The 15,606-nt window shown below is 35.1% G+C and overlaps 1 protein-coding gene across 6 annotated transcripts in view; it reads left to right on the forward strand.

Moving 5' to 3' along the window:
- The window catches only part of DGKI (diacylglycerol kinase iota), a 592,236-nt gene that overhangs the window by 253,843 nt on the left and 322,787 nt on the right, over positions 1-15,606 (forward strand). For 5 of the 6 annotated variants that reach the window (XM_074193600.1, XM_074193597.1, XM_074193602.1 and 2 more), the window contains one exon: positions 3,028-3,084. The exons of the other annotated variant lie outside the window; for it this stretch is intronic. In XM_074193600.1, the coding sequence (XP_074049701.1) occupies positions 3,028-3,084 (57 nt within the window). The remainder of the gene's footprint in view (positions 1-3,027; positions 3,085-15,606) is intronic. 6 annotated transcript variants of the gene reach the window in all.

The raw sequence follows: 15,606 nt of genomic DNA on the forward strand, positions 1-15,606 counted from the left end.
TATTCTTTAGTTAACTATTGCTTGTGGAAAACCTTCCACTTTGGTTGACTTTGATAGACTACTGTTGGTACAAGATTAATAACATTCTATTCATTTAGTCTGTTGAGCTGCTGCTGCAGAAACAAACAAAACCAATTCATCAATTGCTTTTGTCCTGTACATGTGGCTGCTGATAACTATTTTTTCCACCATTGAAAGAAAATACTGTGGTTCTGAATTGCTTAAAACTATTGGGGGGGGGGAGCAGCTAGGAGGCGCAGTGGATAGAGCACTGACCCTGGAGTCAGGAGTACCTGAGTTCAAATCAGGCCTCAGACACTTAATAATGACCTAGCTGTGTGACCTTGGGCAAGCCACTTAACCCCATTTGTCTTTTAAAAACCTAAAAAAGCAACTATTTGGGAAGGTTAAAGAGATAAACAGACAGACAGATAGAAATGTCCATACAGACAGAGGAGAGAATGTTGGATTTTAAGTCAGAGATTTGAGCTTGGATCCCTCTCTGGGACTCAGTTTTCTCAACTGGATGACTGTCAGGTGATTCTGGATAGTTGGACCCTTTTTTAGCTCTAAATTGATGATTCTGATATTACTTTAGTATACAAATGGAACTGCTCTGAGGAACTAAGGCACATTTTTTTTTCCATTTGGGCATACTCAGAGCCCCATTTCTTACTTGTGTCTACTTCCTCACATTTTTATGAAGCTTTATTTCCATAACCCCATAAGTATATACAACCCTTACTAGAGGTCACCAATAAGAACAGAACTAGAAATCTTATGAACACTAAGTCTTTTCCTTTCTTCCTACTTTTTCTTGTACCCATTTCCATTTCCCTCTGAGTTTTTCTGTGAAATACAAAAAATAGAAGGAAATGGGAAAAAAACGCATAGTTTTTCATAATCTAGTTAAAGAAAAGTCCAAGATTCAGATCTTTCTAACCAGGTTTCCCTTTGGAGCCCTTGGATTTTCCTCTGAGTGGGTGGAGAGTTGATATGGGGGGCCCAGAGGGAGGAGGCATATATACAAAGTCAATTATAAGGTCTAAGACTTTTCTTTGGACTTTGTTTAGATGACCACCACATAAACTTGGGAGTAGAATGATTAGGTGGTGCAGTGGATACAATGGTAAGTGTCTCAGACACTTACATGTGTGACCCTGGCAATTCCTTTAATCCTATTTGCCTCAGTTTCCTAAATTATAACTGGTAAAGGAAATGGTAAACCACTCCAATATCTTTTCTAAGAAAACCCCAAATGGGATCATAAAGAATCAGATAGGACTGAACAACAATAACATACTAGAGAGTGGAAATGGCATCTCAAATGTATAACTGGGAAAATTTGAATTCTACACTATCCTCTTTACTGCTCCATATAGAAAAAAGGAGGGCTCTGAAAAGAAGGGGTCTATCTAGAACATTTCTTGTACTCTATTCCTCCTTCTGATGAGCATCATTCTTCCTATTGTGCATGTTATCTCTCCTTTCAATCCTTCTTACTTATCTCTACCTACTTTCCCTAATGCAGATGTACCTTCCTTTACATTTCTAGTAGAAAACACTGTGTTGATTGATTTCTTGTAAGCCTAAATATAGACTTTTTCATTAGCTTCCATTTTCATTTTAGTAATGCTTTGTTTGCCTCTAATTGAACTTCACTTGGCTACAACTTCTAATACTAAGTTTCACCTTGAGGTAGTGATTTCAGAGTTAGAGGAATTGGGTTCAAAACCTGGCTTTGTTATCTGCTGTTGTATAATCTTGGGCTAATAATTTAACCTCTCTCAGTTTCCTCATTTTAAAATAAAGGAATTAGACTAGATAATAAAGTCTCTTCCAGTTTTCAATACCTGCACTCTATGCAAGCATCCTCTGGCTTTTTTTGCTTCTTTCCCTCTCTAGGTTTCCTACTGTTGCCTCAATACCATCTCCATCCTCCCATACCTTCCTTTCAAGTACTAATGGTCTGTAGACAAATACTATAAAATGTTCCACCTGTTTAAAGAAACACTGTGGTGAATCCTTTTATAAAGGAAAAATTCACCTCTTTGAAGTTTAGGATACCTCATCTGTAAAAGAAGGGAGTTGGGCTAGTTGATCTGTTGCATTTCTTCAAACCAGTAATCTCTAATTCCATGAACCATTGCTTCTGAAATTTTCAACTTCCTAAATTCCAACTTTCAGTTTGTTAACACTAGAGTCTAGCTTTGAGTCATTTCAGTTTCTGAAAGGTCACTGCTCTGCTCTGCCTCTTGATAACCTCCAATTAGTTATCTATTTTCTCTACCACTTACTAGCTGGACAAATGACTCACTGAGTCTCAATTTCCTGCTCTGTAAAATGGGAATAAATATCATGGTTGCCCTGCCCACTTCATAGGCTTAACTCAGATGTTGTTTTTATCAGTGCTTGATAAAAAATGCTGCTGCTATTATGACTATATCAATACTGAATAGGAGAGAATAGTGTCACTTTTTAGGAAAATGACTCATTTGAGGTATATGGCTAGTATGCTGATCCACAGATAAGAGCATTTCATAATGACAAATGCAGTTGCTACCTCAAGGGTTAAGAACTACAAAAATCATTCCTCACAGTTCTTCATTTTACTCATCTGGAAGATGGGAGGATTGCAACAGAATCAAGGGTTCTTATCAGTTTTGGGTCACAGACACCTTTGGCAGTTTAGCCAAGTGTATGGCCCCACTTCTCAGAATCTTGTTTCGCTGCAGACATTCATAATCGAAGAAAATGCTAAATTTGAGGTAGAGTTTAAAGAAAATAAAAATAATTGTTTCCTCATCCCTGTTTCTGAACTCCTAAAAATCTATTTTCAAACCCCGTAGACCACAGTTTAAGACTCCCCTGGTCTAGGTGACCTCCAACATCCCTCTAGAACCCTTTGATCCATCCTAATGGTCCCATTTACTGTGGATTCTCAATATTGACCACTGTTGATTCCATTCCAGTTCTTTATTTATCCTTATCCCTAATATTTCTTTCTTTGTGTCTTTTGATTGGCAGATTAACTTCAGATGCAAACCAACTTTCCGAGAAGGAGGTTCACGATCTCCAAGAGAAGTGAGTAACCCAAGGATTCAGTCCCCAGTTCTCTGTCCCAACTCTCGATGATTCACTTGGTTTAGAGGTAAAAAACATCTCTGATATTCCTCAAGACTAAGGATGAGCAAATTGCTCCTCTTTCCAATCACTGTCCTCAGAGGAGTTCATCACCTCTTGCTAGTATACCTGGCATGCCTCTTGGAATATGGTGCCTTGGCATCTAGGTGTTCTGAAGACTAGTATGCAGCACATCTATTCTTACTGACCGTCCTGGTAGGGTGGTGGGAGATGAAGCAAAGAAATATTTCGGAACATCAGGTGATTTTAATTTCATTTCTCACTTTTCATCTTTCCCTCTCCCTTTTTTTCCTGTCATTATCTTTCTTCTTTCCCTCTGTCATCTCAAAGTGGTGGCTGAATGACACTAGAGTCAGGGGTGCCTTCCTTCCCTTCTCCTCCTTCAGCAAATGCCTCAAATTCAAGGGGAAAGAAAATAAGAATTTCTCACCAATTATGAAATGAATGAAAAAATGTTAATAATAATAAAACCCTAAACCAAATATGTCTAAAACTCTCGAAAATGCAAGCCCTAAGACCATACAAGACTGGATCTGTAGTCAGGAGGACCCAAACTCAAATACTTCCTGAGATATACCTTTGTGACTCTAGGCAAGTCATTTTTTTCTGTCTGCCTCAGTTTCTTAATCTGTGAAATAGGGATAAAAATAGCACAAAATGAAATGAAATGGGATAATATCTGTAAAGTACTTTGCAGACTTTAAGGAACTATAGATGCTACCTAGCATCATCACCATCTCCCTCAGGAGATTTAAGTTTGCATATTCAGTCTCAAGTAGCTATCTTCTCTTATATGTACTCTCCATGCAGATAGATTATCCCATCATCAGAATGCCTGTGATATTTTGGCTTTGACCAAATAGTTCATGGAGCTTTGGAGTGAGGGACCCTGAATTCAAATACTGGCCCTATCTCTATGGACTTGGAGAGTCTTATAATTTGATTTCCCAGAGACATGTTAAGTATGGGAACAGAATGCTTAGGGTCAGAGTAGACAGATTCAAATCCTCCTTTAGAGATTTACTTAATGTATTACTTTGGTAAATCACATAATTTCTCAGGGCCTCAGTTCCCTAGATGTGGTTTATGTAATACAGTGGAGAGAATGCTAGTCTTGGAGACAGAAAGACCTGAGTTCTAATCATGATGCAGCCATTTCCTAACTGGAACTTTAGGCAGATCACTTAACCTTGCTAATCCTCATTTTTCTCATTTTATTAAATGAGAACATTAGACTCACTGGCCTCTGAGGTCCCTTCCAGTTCTAAATCTATTTGTTTATGAATTTTAAGCTTTTGCTATAAGTGTGATTTATCTGATATGAAAAATATATGTATATATAATTTTTATTTTTTGCCTCTTTGTTCTAACAAGGAAAACCAGCGTTAAATTAGGACTGAGATAGTTTTTAATAGATTCTGCAATTTCTGTGATCTCATTGATGTGGATTCTTTTCCTAGTCATAGGTTCACAACCCCACCACACTTTCTTATCTTGCTTCCTCATGTAAATTTTTCATCCAGAGTTCTGACGGTCTTCCTCTTCAATTCCTCTGGAGATACTAGTGGAGTATACAGACCATCCATTACTTGTTTCTTCAGTGATATTTATCTCCACAGGTAGTTTTGGACAAGGATTTCACATTTAGAGTACCCACAGTTAAGTTAATGTTTTTCGTTGTCAAAGATTTATATAACCTTTTGTAATTTTTTTTTGCTTTTTTGTGGTTTTTTTTGGCAAGGCAATGGGTTAAATGACTTGCCCAAGGTCACACAGCTAAGTATCTGAGGTTATATTTGAACTCAGGTCCTCCTGACTCCAAGGCCAGTGCTCTTTCCACTATGCAACCTAGATGCCCCCTGTAACTTTTTTAAAACATCAAATCACTATAGCATAAAAAGGAAAGCAGAGGGACATTTTGGGTTTGTCTTTGATTTTTGGTTTGCCATTCTTCAACTGGTTACTGTAATGAGCCTATTTTCCATATTCAAATTGGTCTATGGAAAGTAAATGGAATCTGTTGCTGTCCTTTCCATAATGGTAAAATTTGTCAGTGCATATATTCTGGTTCTATAGTCTTTGGTAATTCAATGTTGCTTTCATGCCTTGGTGAAGCAAGAGTAAGACATTTTAGAGAAGTTTTCTTGGAATTAATTAAAGCAAAACAAAACAAACCTAATTTAATCTAGATGGTTCTTTTCTCACTAATATTTAATTTTTTAAAAAAATTAAATCTTTTCTTTAAGTATTTGGTTTTATAAAAAGAGAGATCCTTAGCTCCACCTATCATCTATTCAATTTGACATTGAAATTCTTTTTTTCTTTTGGTAAGGCAATGGGATTAAGTGACTTGCCCAAGGTCACATAACTAAATATTAAATGACTGGGACTGGATTTGAGCTCAAGTCTTCCTGATTCCTGGGCCAGTGCTTTCTCCACTGTGCCACCTTTGGCTCATTCATTGCTCATTGATGTGATTTCACTTGGCTTCAAAGTTCCCGGAACTTTTCACACCTAGAGTCTAAACAAGTTTCGGTCCCCCCCCCCCCCCCAGTCTCTTAGCTAATTTAGGGAGGCCTACAAAGCTGTCTTGGGAGCAAGTTAAGAAGTACAGATCATTCATTGAAACACTACTCCCTTTTTCTCTCTATGAGTTTAAAGAAGAGAGAGGAAAATTTTGGTTTCCCTGGTACATCTCTCCACTGAACAGACACAGTTTTGACCCTGGAGACCCTCAGTTCAGTTATATTTTTGACACCTAACTCCTATATGATCTTTTACAAGTTATTAAACCCCCCAAAATCTCATTTTACTCATGTGTGAAATGGGGGTTCTGGGTTCACTGGTCTCTGAGATCCTTTTCAATACTAGATCTATACCTCTCCCAGCTCCTATTCCTTCATTTCTAATCCTTTTTAGCTCAAAACTGCTAGGCTTTTTCTCAATCAAAAAGGAGTAATTTTTCACTTTCTTTTTAAGAAAGAAAAGCACCTCTCCTCCATAACTAATTCCTAGCAGGTTGCTGACCTTGAATTAAATGCTATAATAGATTTTGCAAAATAGATGCTTTTGTGTTAGTTCCCTTAACTCCAGTTCAGTTATCAAAAACAAACTTGTTTCTGATCCAACTGCTCTCTGAAAGTGCTTCTCTAGAATATTATGTTTTAAAAAGAATATTTTAAAAGGAAATATAATAAGGCTTTAAAACATGAATTAAAGTGATTTTGTCACAGTTGGAAAGAACTAGATGGGAATAACCAATCCAGTCATAGCTCTGAAATGTAGTATTTTATGGCAAAAAACTAGAGCTTGTAAGTGAAAGGGGAAGTGAGAACAAGCGTTCAAATCTAGCCAAACTTTTAATGTTAGGAATTTAAAAGTGAAGCAAAATTTTCTAAGCCTAGACTTTGTTCCGAGAGAGAGAGAGAGAGAGAGAGAGAGAGAGAGAGAGAGACAGAGAGAGAGACAGAGAGAGAGACAGAGAAAGACAGAGAGAGAGACAGAGAGAGACAAAGACACAAAGAAGAAGAAAAAGAAAAGGTTTCTCTCTTTTTTTTTTATTTTAATCCCTGGTTTTGACCAAGGTAAAATCTAGGCTAAAAATTGCAGTAACATTCTCCATCATTCAACTCAGTAAATCCTATTGTTCTAAAGGCATGCTTTGAGAATCAGGGCTGTAAAACATGAATATCAGTAAATCAAGTAATGGAAAGAGAAGTAAGGTTATTATGCCCATACACAATAAGTGCAACTTCGTAAATAAAAGAATGATATTTTGGTAGAACTATCAATTAATCTCCCAGGCAACAACAGTAGTAACAAAATTCGTTTAAATACAGAGTAATGAAGTTTAGAAGAGTTCACAGGAATAAATGGGGTAATTTTGTCTCTGCCAAATTAAAGTTAATGTGAACATCTTTTGTTTGTACTAGTGTATGGAAAAGGGAAATTGTATTTATGGCTGTAGTCATTGAGAGAAGAAAAAATCTTTCACATAGTCAAAAAAAATCCTAGAAACAAAACTGAACAATATAGATTTTAAACCTGATTCTAGTTATGCAAACTAATGCCCATCAGACTCACCCTCAGAATTTCTTTCTCAAACTATCAAGCAGCTTTTAAAAAAAAAACTAACTGCAAGACCTTACTCAATGATAATGAAAATAATTTGCTGCAGAAATATAAGGTACTTAAAGGATAAAACTTGGGCCAAACATTTGCAATCAATATTGCTCCAAAGTAAAATCTCCCATCATCATGGTACATGGATGGATTGGCCATTTCAGTGCATTCTGTACATGAAGACAGGAGCCTTAACTCCTTCCTATGGTTGACTTAAATGACTGAGCTCCCTGTTTTCAGGCACTACATCTCTACCTTGAAGCTACTTCTTCTTCTGGTCACTTTGGCTCCACATGCACTAGAAATGGTAGCCATAATCCTCTTTTCCCAAATGCTAGTATCCTCTTTTTCAAACATACATGCTCAGAAGGATATCCTTATCCCACGAACTGGCTTTTGGGAAAGCAGAAAAATCTCTAATCCCAAAGATTTATGTAACTGAGAGAGAGATTAACAGTGGAATGAGGATTGGATTTGGAGTCAATTCAAGGTTCAAATCCCAGGCTTTGCTACTTCTCTGGTATTGAAAGCCTCATCTATAAAAGGAGGGCTCTCTAAGGTCCCTTTAAGTTCTTGATTGATGATCCTATAATCATGGAAGAGTACCAAAGAGGCTGCTTACATCACTTTTATTATCTATTTTGTTTTCCTTATATTCTTTTGCTCAGAGTTGCATGTTTAAATACATGTATTCTTCGAAGGAATTTAAGTTATTTAGAATAAAATAAAATAATATGTAGGTATACACCATGTCTTTATCCTTTCACTGATCTATCAAATTAACCAGACAAAAAGAAATGAAATTAGTCTAGATGTTCTTCCTATTTCACCTGTCCTGTTTGTAACCCAGCCCTCACTATTATCCTCCAGGGAATCATTGCTTGTTGAGAAATGGCCAGTCATCCTCACCAGATGCCACATGTAGGGCAGATAGGTCATTCTCACTGAAGCAGCAGGAAACCCTTATGGAAAGATAAAGGACAGCAAGTCCCAGGCTCATCAAATCTCCCTTTCAACTACCATCTGTCCTCATAGCTCAATAGAGATAGAGCAGGATGATGAGTCTGAGAGCCTTGGAAATAGCAATGTTTCTTGCCTAGGGACCATAGCCATTCTTCTAGGAAGCCCCCTTTGGGGAGATGAAGTTAGGCACCTGCTTGGGCAGGTGCAACAGCCCCAGTTGCCACTAGAAAAGGTGTTGCCACCAAAGTCCTTTGTACTATCAAAGGGTTCAACATTAGAAAGTGATATGATTTGGTGATGACATTAAAGATCAACCACTTTGCTACTGTATTCCAAAGATGATGAAACCTTTCCATCTAATAAAGCTGAAGTCTTCCATATGTATTGGTTTCCCCATGGAAATGAGAACTTCTGGAGAGCAGGAATTGTCTATTTTTTTCTGTGTATTCTGTGTACAATATTTTGCATATAATAAACTTTTAATAATTTTTTTCATTCATTCATTCTTCATTACATGCTGGATTTTAGCTAATGCCACTTTCTTTTCTATGACTTACTAATCATGCCTTTAATGTCTTCTAGACCCTTGTGAGAAATTGAAGTCATTGTCATACCATTTTTAGATTCTACTCTCTTCCTTTTTGTGACTGTTGGTGCCACTATGATGCCTAAGAGTTTGAATTTACTGATTTAGTTTACCATCTTTAGTTGATCTCATTTATTATCCATGTTTTATGCTTGAATAGCATGTTTGATTCCTATCCTAAACTAAATATGTATGACCTCATTTTCTTTCCCACGAAACTCTCCATTTGTCTTAGATTTTCCATTGCTATCTGGTGAATCACCAATCTTCTTGTCATTCAGCCTTACAACCTGTACATCATCCTCAATTCCTTACTCTCTTGACACTTATATCCAATTTCAGGAGGTCCTATTGATTTTGCATTTGTAACATCTCTTGCCTATGATTCTTTGTCTTCTTTGACACTACCATAGCTTTGGTATAGGTCCTTCTCCTTTCTATTCTAGATTATTAATATAGCCTGCTAGTTAAAATACTTATCATAAAGGTATCCTGACTCAAATGCATCATCTACTAATATATTTTTCCTGTATATAGCTTGTTTGCATCAAGTTTTTTTTCACATAGACTATGAGTTCCTTAAGAGCCTTTCTATATATTCCCAGAACTTAGCTTAATGTATGGAAAATAATGGGTCCTTAATAAATGTTCATCAAGAATACACATGCACATTACATGCAGACATAGGTATATGTCAGACCATGGATTTTACTATTGTTGTTTTGGGAGTATTGTCCCTTGTGAGTTATTGGTTCTTTTCATTTACAGATTTTGTGGGCAATTTTTAGTAGCAAGCTCTCCTGATCAGAGTTCCTAACCTGCAAGTAAATATATTTGTAGTTGTCCCTTGATGGATGCACTCTATCAGTGGTCAAGAGTCCAGTATTACTTTTGGTATGAATTAAATGAATTAAATATTCAAATCATTTTTTTTTCAAATACCATCTTCTCAACAAGTTGTTTCTTAAAAAATGCCTTTTTTTTTGAGTTAACTTTCAGTGGTGAGAGGAATGAAAATACTTTTGTGTGCCTATGAGGTCTTAAATGGTTCTATAGATTATCATAATTCTGATAAATATTTGCTATGTTCCTTCTGTAGTATTTTCCCACTAGAAACATTGTTATAGTACTACAACCTAATGGTTAGTTAGAGACTGCAATAATATTGCATTATGTGGTGGTGCATTTCAGTTTCTGGAGTCAGTCATATTCTTGCAGCCTGTCTTTGTAAAGGCTGACCTTGCCCAAACTCATCAACAACAGCTTGTTGTTGCATATGTCTAGGCTATCATCATGCATTGGGAGCCATCTCGGTTAAGCACCTCTTTTGTTTCTAGTATTTTTTTAGTGCCTGGAATAGATTTGCTTTCTAGGATTTCAAATATGTTACTGTATTCTTCCTTGCTATCTTGAAAAAGGGATCAAAAAAGTAAGGAAGTCGACGTCATTCTGATGTCTCAGGTATCTAAGTGGGATTGTGAGCAATGTGAAATTGAAACCTTAAATTTTACTTTCTTAGGATAATGCTGATGATTTCCACCTTGCTCTATCTTTAGCTTAACCTTCTTGCAATTCATGATGAACCTGCTCTGAAAATAATGTAAGGAATTATTGAGATTATGCAATATTCTACCACATTTTCTTCCACCAGAGGTGACTATTCCCAAGATTCTTTATCACTTGTGAGAAAATGGCATTGAATTCAAAATCAAACTTTGATTTTCTGTAATTGCCTTTATTGCCTTCTGAGTATGTTAATACTTTATGGTGAGCATAAATTGCTTCATTTCACTCACTGATATTTGACTTTATTGTCTTATTGGTGAAATAATTAAGATCCTCATCTATCTTGATTTTTAAGTTTTTATAATTTATATAGATCATAAACTTTTGTAGAATTTAAAAATAATTTTTTCCCTTGATTATGTCCTCAGACATACAGAGCTTTGCATATAGTAGGTACCTAATAAAGTGTTCATTGAATTGAACTGCTTAGTACTTATGAATACATGCTTGATTACCAGTATATGGAAATATTACAAAATGGCAAGAAAATAAAATCAAATCCATAGAAAGAAGGATGCCCTGACTCATCTACTGCTATAGATCCAAAAATGACATTGTGCCTCTTCTACTGAACACTTTGATGTTAAATGATCTTTTTGATCCACTTCTTCAGGCAACTCTAATTGGATCATTAGCTATATTGGGGTGCCAGGTTGGTTTATGCCTTGAACTGTACTTGTATGGGGCAACCAGAGGAGAAATTATCTAAGGAATGTGATGCATTTAGAAATCATCAACATGAATCATCTTCTAAGAAAAGAAATATTGTTTTTATTTCAGAAGACAGACTTCACATTATCTTGGCTACATAAAATGCAGCACATCTGGGAATTGTTCTTATGAAAACATTGGCCACAAGCACTATGTTTTGATATTTTGGAATTTGTTCAGATTTTTAAAAGTCTAAAATGAAGTGTAGCACAAACCAGACTATTTGGCCTAGCTTACAAATGGCACCTGTTTCTCTGTGGGAAGTGACCAAGAAAGTTTGTTATGATTCCATGTTTATTTTCCAGGACTTTTCCAGCAGAGAATTTTTTGATGATGATGATGGTGATGATGACAATTTATACCTAAAAGGTGCTTTAAGATTGTTTTATTTCTTCATTTGCATCTTATAGCAACCTTGTCCAGTGATTATATAATTGCTATTATGAACTTTTTATAGATTAGGAAACTGAAGTTTAGGGCTGCCAAGTGTCTTTCCCAAGATCACTAAGCTAATAAATGACAGATCCTGGACTTCATTCCAAGTGTTCCATGATCCTTGAAAACAGAAGACCTATTAGAATCCTTTCCTTCAGTGCTGACTTGGGTTGATTTTATTTTTTACTATCTTTTTTTGAAAACTCATAAGAGTAAAAGAACAAATAATTCTTCTTTGACCATCTCAGGTGTAGAAAAGATGAATTGGAAAGATTCTTGAATTTGGAGTCAGAGGACTTAGGTTAAAATCTTGACTGCCATTTATTGGCTTTGACTTATTCTTATACTTAAGATTCATGAACCAGGTATTTCTATTCCTATAGTCTATAGTATAACAGAGAAAGCTTTCCTAAGGTGTACCCTAGTAGTGGTAGTGGTAGTAGTAGTAATAGTAGCAGTAGTAGTAGTAGTAGTAGTAGTAGTAGTAGTAGTAGTAGTAGTAGTAGTCTATAGAATTTTTCTGGTAAAAAAAATTGTTAACTATAGATATTCTTGGTTTCTTCCTTTTGAGAACTGCCTGTTCATATCTTTAGACAATCTCAATTGAGGAATGACTTTTATTCTTATAAATTTGAATCAATTCCTTATATATCTTGAAAATGACTTTTATCAGGAAAAATTACAAAAATTTTCCCTAACCAATTATTTCCATTTTAGTCTTAGTTTTATTGGACATGTTTGGGGAAAAACAACCACTTAAAACTGTAAATTAGAGAAATTCTGAGGATTCACCTTATAACCATAAGTTTTGTAGAGATAACAAAAAAAGGAAAATGACAAATATTGGAGGGACTATGGGAGAAAACAGACACATTGATACATTGCTGATGAAACTATGAAAGGATATTATCATTCTAGAAAGCAAATATATACAAGATATGACTAGACAGTGTATGCTCTTCCTCTAGCTATACCATTGCTTAGATTTATAATCAAAATAGATTAAAAATAGAGAAGAAGATCCTATATGCACAATTTTTAGCAACTTTTTTCATAGTAAAAAAAAAGAAAAACCTAGAAATTAATGGAAAGCCCTTTGATTATGGAATGGCTGAACAAATTGTGGCATGTAAATATAATGGAATACTCAAAGAAATAAGCAAATAGAGCAGTTAGGTGGCCCAGTGTATAGAACATTGGCCCTGAAGTCAGGAGAACCTGAGTTCATATCCAGCCTCACACACTTAATAATTACCTAGCTGTGTGATCTTGGACAAATCACTTAATCCCATTGCCTTGCAAAATACCAAGAAGAAATGAGCAAGCAGATGATTTCAAATGTGGAATGACTTGCATGAACTGATGCAGAGTGAAGTAGACAGAACTGGAATAACACTTTAAAACATCAATATTGTAAAACTGAACTATTTTGATGACTTCATAAACTAATACAAATGAAATGAGTAGAACCAGGAGAACAATTTATACAATAAAAATATTGTAAAAACAAGCAACTTTGAAAACTGTTAGAACTATGATCACTACAATGATAATCCATCCCCTTCTGATGAAGTGATAAATTCAAGGTTCACAAAAAGTATGTATTTACACATGTGTATGTATGTTTGTAGCTGCTATTGATATATGCATAGACAATATGCATGTATACATAGCATATGCACTTAGATATTTGTATATCTATATTTTTTGAGTATAAGAAATAAGGGAACTTTTTTTTTACCATACATCTTTTTTACAGGGAATTTTAAAATTTATTTTCTTCACCCCCCATACACATTGGGGTATGGGGTGAGAGAAAGGTGAAATAGATTTCTGTTCATTAAAAAATAAAGCCTAATTATGAAAAAAAATAATTATTAGCTTAGAGAGACAAAGTGTCATATGCTCCAAGCAATGCTTTGGTGTAATATTCATATTTATTTTCTTTTTGAATTCCTTTTAACTTTAAAAATGTTTTTAGATTATTCTGTAGTGATTTATGGTGTGAAGTTTGCCTAGATTAGATTTTGCAGCAATCAAGAAATTGCTTGTCTTTTGCCTTTTCACTGCTGTCCAGTGCAGTTATGTGTCAATAGTGGCAAGAAGAAGAGAAGGCATGAGTTAGATGAAAAGATCTCAAGTCCAGAAAAATGCATAGACTGGCCATATATACAAGACAGAAGGTTCTAACTCTAAGAAGTCAGGAGAAGTTGATTGCAAAGGAATGAGAAGAGTAAGTTTTAGCTTCATACAGGAGACAAGTAAAGATTCAAAATAGGGGAAAAAAAGGAACTGAAGGAAGTAAGTTCCAGAATGAAGAGTGGGTTGTGGGAATCTATCAATACATTTCAAAATACACTAGGACAATTGGCATTTGAATATTACAGTAGAGCTTATGGGACTAGAACTCATTTGGGTTATTTAAAGATGAAGGATGATATTAAAAAATGTGTTTGAATGAGGGAACAGTAGACTTCCAGTGTTTAGCCACTAACAGAATCTGGAAGTGATTCCTATGTTCCCATTCACTAGGCATCTGAAATGTGATATATTTTATAGTAATTATTCTACCCTGTTCAGTAATAGGCCTTCCCAGATGTACTGTCAGCTTATAACAGATTTACTTGCAGTATAATAGGACTATTGCTTCACAAAAACCAAAATGCGGCTATTAAAAATATTTTATTAAACATCAGTGTTGATTATCAATACAACCAATAAGGATAGATCTTGATATAGAGGACTGAGGATTGGACTTGATATCAGTAAGACCTGGCTTCTGATATTTACTATGAGACCATAAATTAAAGCAATGCATCTCTTAGTGTATAAATCAATTCCCCAAAATAATAAATTACAGACAAATTGCTGATCTAAATTGGTGACCTGAATTTCCATAATAGGATTGCCCCATACTTGCAAAATTATTGTTATACTAAAAAAAAATGAAACTAAATACATACACACATATATGTATGTATATATTTATATATACCCATATGTTCACACACACTTGCACAGATATACACAACCACAAATATACACATTCACACATACACACAAACACAACTAGCTTAGTAATTATTTACATGTAAATGAATCTTAAAATTTAAGTTTTCTGGTAATGGCCTCTAAGTCTCTATCAGAATTCTTTAATCTTTTTTTCTGCCTTTATGGTCCTATTTATTGGATATTTTGTTATATTCTTTTTTTCTACTTTCAAAAAATTTGCCAATGTTCTTTGTACTCCTGTTCCTCCTTGTTGATCATAATTGCATAGTAGTATTTTATTACAGCAATGTACTAAAACATGTAACCATTCTTCTGTGTTTGAACACGTAATTTGCTTTTTTTCTCTCCCCAATTCCATATAATGCTGCTATGGATATCTTTGAACAGACAATTTGGGGAATTTTTTTTTTTGACAAAACTTTCAATGAATATTCCTCAGTGTTAGAATTATTGGATCAGAACAGCAATATCTTGATGATGCAAATTTAGTAGGAATTGTCAGTTAAACTTCTTTTTCTTGTTCTCAAGTAAAATTTGTCTTTAAAACTTGAGAGATATGGCCAAGACTCAAAAGACACTGGTAAGAAAATAATCTTGCTTGAAAAATGAGATATCAGAGGATACAGAGATTTTAATAGTAATTGTTTTCATGTTGAAAAGAAAAGCTGTTACTCCCTACAATGGAACAACTATTCTGAAATCCAAAAAGATTTAGACTTAAAATAGGTTCAATTAGCTAACTCCCTGAACTTAATTTAAGCAGGGTAATCCACAGGGTGGAGTCAGCTAGGTCTTGGGCTTTCATATTTAAAGAGAGCTAATAGCCATGAAGCTCCTTCAGTAACAGAATAACTTAGGTTCTCTGCCTGAATCTTACTTTCATCAGATTTGACTTAAGGTTAACATACATACACTCAGTTAAATTTAGAAACTTATCTTAACTTTCAAGTATTAAAACGGGAAAAGGGGAGGGGTAGGAAAAGGAGAACTAATGGAAGGCAGGAAGGAAGATGGGGTAAAGGGAAAGGGGAAAGAAAGGGGAGGTGGGTTATATATAGGAGGGCAAA

The sequence above is a fragment of the Macrotis lagotis genome, chromosome 7 (genome assembly GCF_037893015.1).
Source record: "Macrotis lagotis isolate mMagLag1 chromosome 7, bilby.v1.9.chrom.fasta, whole genome shotgun sequence".
Lineage (NCBI taxonomy): Eukaryota > Metazoa > Chordata > Mammalia > Peramelemorphia > Peramelidae > Macrotis > Macrotis lagotis.